At 49.7% G+C, this 5,643-nt stretch overlaps 4 protein-coding genes across 4 annotated transcripts in view; 2 read left to right on the forward strand and 2 right to left on the reverse strand.

Annotated features, from left to right (window-relative positions):
- Window positions 1–30: 30 nt before the first annotated feature.
- On the forward strand, window positions 31–1,930 carry PPTG_10491 (hypothetical protein; the record flags this gene model as incomplete). The annotated part of the gene is made up of 2 exons (XM_008905858.1): window positions 31–905; window positions 982–1,930. 2 exons carry the CDS (start codon window positions 31–33, stop codon window positions 1,928–1,930), a joined length of 1,824 nt encoding a protein of 607 aa, XP_008904106.1.
- A 16-nt stretch (window positions 1,931–1,946) lies between these two features.
- Window positions 1,947–2,994, reverse strand: PPTG_22724 (hypothetical protein; the record flags this gene model as incomplete). The annotated part of the gene is made up of 2 exons (XM_008905859.1): window positions 1,947–2,251; window positions 2,934–2,994. 2 exons carry the CDS (start codon window positions 2,992–2,994, stop codon window positions 1,947–1,949), a joined length of 366 nt encoding a protein of 121 aa, XP_008904107.1.
- A 413-nt stretch (window positions 2,995–3,407) lies between these two features.
- On the forward strand, window positions 3,408–4,194 carry PPTG_10492 (hypothetical protein; the record flags this gene model as incomplete). Its single annotated transcript, XM_008905860.1, has 2 exons — window positions 3,408–3,938; window positions 4,111–4,194. The coding sequence occupies 2 exons, from the start codon at window positions 3,408–3,410 to the stop codon at window positions 4,192–4,194; spliced, it is 615 nt and encodes a 204-aa protein (XP_008904108.1).
- Window positions 4,195–4,346: 152 nt separating this feature from the next.
- The window catches only part of PPTG_22725 (hypothetical protein), a gene marked incomplete at its 5' end in the record, with an annotated part of 4,240 nt that continues 2,943 nt past the window's right edge, over window positions 4,347–5,643 (reverse strand). Inside the window, one exon of the mRNA XM_008905861.1 lies at window positions 4,347–5,636. Coding sequence (XP_008904109.1) covers window positions 4,443–5,636 — 1,194 coding nt within the window. The 3' untranslated portion in view covers window positions 4,347–4,442. The remainder of the gene's footprint in view (window positions 5,637–5,643) is intronic.

Here is a 5,643-nt window from a genome sequence, read left to right on the forward strand (position 1 = left end):
TCTGCCGAGAAGTATTCTTACGCTAAGGCCATGTTAGAGCCTTTGCTACAGCATTTATCCGAGTTGTCCAGTGCTGATTACTACCAGGAGCTGAGTGCGTGGAAGGAGACTGTGGATATTGGGCTGCGTGTTGGCGAAAAGGGTACCTTTGTGAGTAGCAACGACGAAGGAGGCGAGGACGAGGACACGAAAGCTGGCAATTTCTCGCTTTTAGATCCTGTAGAAGCAATGGGAACGGCGTGTCTTATGGAAACGCTGGAAACCAGTGCAGACTCTGCAGACATCACGGATGACAGTAGTGATGGCGAGACGGTTCCTCCAACTCAGCCATCTGAGATCACAAAGGAAACTCCGAAAGACAGCTCTGATGAAAATCTCCAGGATGAAGGAGATGGGGAAGATATGTCTATTGACGTAAATGCATCTCATGCGTCTGTGGCACCTCCCGCCCGTCAAGTGGATATTATTAGCGTTCCGAAGCCGAAGGGTCAAGGACGACCACGGACAACAACCAAGCAGCTACGACAGACGAAGATTGCTACGCGTCTTGCAGTGCACAAATATCCAAGTAATCTTACCGTGCAGCTTGACGAGTTCGTCATCTGGGCGCGAAACACCTCGAATTTGAAGGTGGTGGCAGACATGATGGACAAATACCCTATCCAGTTGGAGGACGCTTACCTCAGTTCACGGACCATTCAGTGCAGCTGGGAGGCGATGCGAACCGGTACCTACATGCACCCGTTTGTAATTCCTGCTGATCTCACGCGATCTATGGAGGCTGCCATCAAGGACGCAAAGAATGAACAACGTGGACCAGGCCCTCTTGCGGACAAGATCAAGAAGCAAGGAATCGGGTTGGACATCGTCGCGTCCATTGACCCTAAACTGTGGAAGTTTAGCGGGTAAAGCTGCTTTATTTGTATGGTTGCTCTTGGAAGGTTGCCATAAGAAGGTTGCTTTAACTATATGTGCTTCTAGGAAATACGTTGGCGCGCTGACAGCTTTCTACGCCGTCAAGAGCAACATACGGTCATGGTTTGACGACAGGAAATGGCTGGAACGAGATTGGCGCAAGGTTGTCTCTAATGTGGATCTTTTTGGAGCGGAGACTGGAATGACTGGCCTATCTTCTGATGCGGTTTGCAACCGACATTGGGCCATGGCAAATGAGGTCATTTCAAAATTTACAATTAGCCGACTGAGTTCTGAATTCGCGCCAAAGTCAGGCAAGGGCATCATCGCTTTCGACAACATTGTGGGTGGATTGTGCAGAGGTTGGTTGAACGACAGCCCCGTTGATTTCTGTATGGAATCCCTATCAGAAGTGGTTGAGCAGTGCTACGTGCTGTCATCTTTGACATCGGCCGTCGGATGGCCAAGGTTGCCAACCAGCCCAATTATTGCTACGAGGTTCATTCTCCACCCCTTTAACCTGAAGCAAAATCACTGGGGAGTCATTATAGCCCGACTTCGCTACAACGCAGCCGCAGACAGGTTAAAGGTGCATGTTTATCTTTATGAGCCGCTTATTGATGACGAATATCACGAAGACATGGAGGCAGAATGGAACGGCATTACCGACAATGAGAATAAGCTTGTGAAAGAAGGGCTCAGAGGTTTTGTGGAGCGATGGTGCCAAGCTTCAGCACCCAACACGAAGCTGGAAGTGGATCCTATTAAGTGGGTTGAGAAGCCCCAGCAACCAGACTACGCGAGCTGCGGGGCCTTTGTGGTGGGTCAAGCCTATAGCTACGTAACCGAGAATCTACTATGGCAGCACACCAAAGTCTCAAAAGATGACGTGCAGGTCATGCGACTGCGAATGCTGTGGATGATTATGTGCAATTCACGAGAGCGCCGCAGATCTCGTGCCACTACTGAGAAAGCGAAGGCTATTGGCGACAAGCTACTTGATGAATTAAAGTAGTTGACTCAGATAACACTCAAATACATGTATTCCCATTCAGTTTGTGCACTGCCAGCTCCAACAACACTCCAAAAGATAGGTCTGGAAACATGTTTGCGCTGTCCACGTCAGAAGCCAAGGCGTAACTGCTCTCCTCTTCTTCTTCGATCCGAGACAGTAGCTCCATCTGCAGTTTAAGTATACTCTCTAGGTTCGTGCCAATCTGCTCCAGCTTGTTCTTCATGTCCATGAGCTCGCTAACTCGTGCACGCAGCAACTCACGTGCCAGCGATCTTCCGTCCATTGGTGGGTGCTCTTGGATCTTCTTGAAAAACACTAAGTCTAGAAAATGTAAGCCACATACAGTGATGTACAACACACATTAATGTGTGCCGACTCTATTTAATGTATTACTTCATGCTTTTTGCGTTGGTTTATCTTCTTTTCCTTTCGAGGCTTGCGTGTTGTTTTAACTGTTTCTAGATATATATATGTATACATGTGGTCCACTCTAATAAACGGTGGTGGTACGGTCGTGGTACAAAAAAGAAGGGGTAGGACAGACGTGAAAGCGTTATGGACGTTTTTGGTTACAAATTTCAAGACAACAATCGAAGAATAACGAATTAATCCCCTAATTATAATCTTCTCTGGATGGGTCAACCTTCACGGATAATATAAATATCCAAAAGGTTACTTTTTATTGCAAGCCAATAAATAGAACACGGGGATGTATCTATATCGTGTTGAGGCTGGGTATTAATAATCAAAGGATTACACGCCGTTACAATCCCGGCTAGGACTCTGGATACAAAATCCAGAGAATTTTTGAACCTGTCACAATGGTCAAGCTCAAGCTCACAGTCAGACAACTCGACCTACATGAGGAGGTGATTGTGCGGTCGGCGTGAAAGATGATTATGAAGTGCCTTTGAGTATGGGGCAGTTTATGTAGTTGGCATGGTGCCGCGGCACTAGCCTCCGGCGCACTAGGAGCCCCCTATTAACAGTGCTTTACATGTACCAGGACTAGTTGGGAGTCCTGCTTTCTTTTGCTCATTAATAAATTTGTCTCTTGGAGACATATCGCGATAGAACCGATGTTAGTACATTAATATTCGGTTTGGAAGTCTGTGAACAACGCTGAACGACAACTCACACGTTGCTATGTTACCCACAACTGAGATTGATACATGTCTGCTTTGAAAAACAAAATACGTGTAGGAAATCCTTCGATTATATCGATCTTGAAAGGTTTCCCATCCTGGTAAAGTATACCGCACACGGAAGCACGTGACCATTGGTTTATGTGATTTTTAATTCACGTAAGCCTTGATTTCGTGCTTTGAAAACACACGAATGGAGATTGCTGAACTGCAAAGGCATTCCAATGTCGCATTGGAATCACAGCTCGCGTGATTTACCTACTGTGAAACGACACTGTCATTTCAACTCTTACTTCCTAGCAAGCAACCAACTACCCCGAACGTCCAGCGCAATGAAGATCTCCACCTCTATTGTCCTCTCAACTGTCACCCTCGCTTCCATCTTAAACCCTATCGATGGACATAGTGACCCCGATCAATTCGTGCAGTCAGAGCGTAAACTTATTGTCGGCGGAGAGACCACCGAACCCGGCACCAAGACCTACACGACTGGTCTTCGATCCACAGTCGAGGGCGATAACTTTTGCGCGGGTTCACTTATCACCCCGACGTATGTGTTGGGTGCATCGCACTGTGTGCCTGGTGATATCCGTTGGGTATCGATTGGCTCGCACTACCTCAACGGAACGCAAGATGGTGAGCAGATTCGAGTTGTGTCGATCACAAACCACCCAAACTACACGACTGACGGAGATCAGATGTCGAACGATTTCGTTCTGTTGAAACTTGAGCGGCCAAGCAAGTTTAAGCCCGTGAAACTCGCAGCGGCCGATGGTTCTGACCTGAAAACTGGCGAACGGGTCACAGCGAGTGGATGGGGTCGAACTGATGAAAACGGGACCACGTCGTATGAGCTCCAGCATGTGAAGCTACAATTGAAAAGCAACGAAGAATGAGTGATGAAACCGTGACCTGTGCTGGCGGGCTAGATACGAGTCCTTGCTATGGTGACTCGGGTGGTCCGTTGGTCAAGGAGACTGAGGGTGAGGACGACGTGCTGCTTGGTCTTGTGAGCTGGGGTGACACTTGCGGAAGGGATGGGACCCGACTGCGTTCGGAATTGTGTCTCGTGTACGCGCATGGATCGAGTCGATCACAAGCGGCGAGTGTTCTCCGTAGATGGCTAAAATGCAGCACGCCTCGATAATCAGAGTATCGGTTTGGTGGGCTGGGGCTCTGGCTGTGGTGACCAGGGTATCCCCGCCGTGTACTCGCGTGTGTCGGTTGCTATTGAGTGGATCACCTCGGTGACCAAGACCCAGCAAGTCTAATTTCTGTGTATAGTTGAACACAAGTTGACTCAACTGAAAAAAAATAATAAAACGTAGACTTGAAGTGAGGCATCAACTCACTTACTGTTTGAAACACTACTGGCTGCAGTAAGATACATCGGACAGGTTGCTGATAGAAGAGTAGCCGGTGGCTGCACTAGAGTTGACTCCATTCTTCACGCCCAGCAATCTGGCACGCGCGATGTCAATGGCATTCATGCTCGTCGCCTCGCACATGCACTTGGTGCAGAACGTCACCTTCCGCTGCGTCATCAGCAAGTCCGGGTCCACAAAGCTCAACTTGCGGACGATCTTACACGCGTGGCACACGAAGCCGAAGCAGAGCTTACACGTGCTGTTGGACTTGCCAAAGTCGCCCAGTCTTCGGCCAGTGATCGGAGTGGAACACGTGACACAAGAGCTTTTCTTGTTGGGAGCGCCGCGCGTCTTGGATTCCTCGTAGCGTCGCTCCAGCATGTACGTCAACTTGCGCATTTGGCCGCAGTACACGTACTCGAGACTTCCGAGGAACAAGGTGGCCACGACTGGTAGAACCAGTTTGCGGATCAGACTACCCTCGTCCACGGGATCGATGATACCCGTCGCGTACATTTCCATTGTGTTGTTGCCGATCTCGCGCCAGTAGGCGATGAAGGAGATGTTGCCACGCACGCGGCTCGGCAGTGCGTGCGTTTGAGGGAAGTTCACCGAGTGGAGGAGACTGTAGCCAAAACGCTCACCAGCTGCATTTCGGACGATACCGATACCCTCGAGGTAAATGTAGTCGCGGTTCTTGATGAGTCCGGTGGAGTTGAAGGGGATATCGAGCTCCATCCACTTGACGACCAGCGACCGGAACGGGTCTTCTAGGGACGGCATGACCACACCATCGAGCACGGCTGCGGCACTGAAACTGTCGGCGTACGAAGCCTTCATGCGCATGGTTTCCAGGTCTTCACTGATGATGCCGAACATGAGGTCGTCCAGCTTCCCCTCCTTGGTGCCAACGCAGAGAATCGTAGGTAGTCCCGCGCCGGTTGCTTCGTCGGCTTTGGCTGTACCCACGCTTTCCTTTCTCTCGGAGTAGATCTTGAGTCCTTTCCTCTCCTTCAGAGGCTTCCAGCGCGCAGGATCCACCCTTCTACCGGTACTCATAAATTTCATGCACAGCTCCAAGTTGGACATGATGTAGGCATTGGCCAGGTCTTCGAGCGAGACTCGGTCGGCCTCGGTTAGAGAGAGTTCTGGGAACGGATTGACGGTGTATCGCCCCTTCATCTTGATAACTGACTGCGGA

This window comes from Phytophthora parasitica (genome assembly GCF_000247585.1).
Source record: "Phytophthora parasitica INRA-310 unplaced genomic scaffold supercont2.22, whole genome shotgun sequence".
NCBI classification, from domain to species: domain Eukaryota; phylum Oomycota; class Peronosporomycetes; order Peronosporales; family Peronosporaceae; genus Phytophthora; species Phytophthora nicotianae.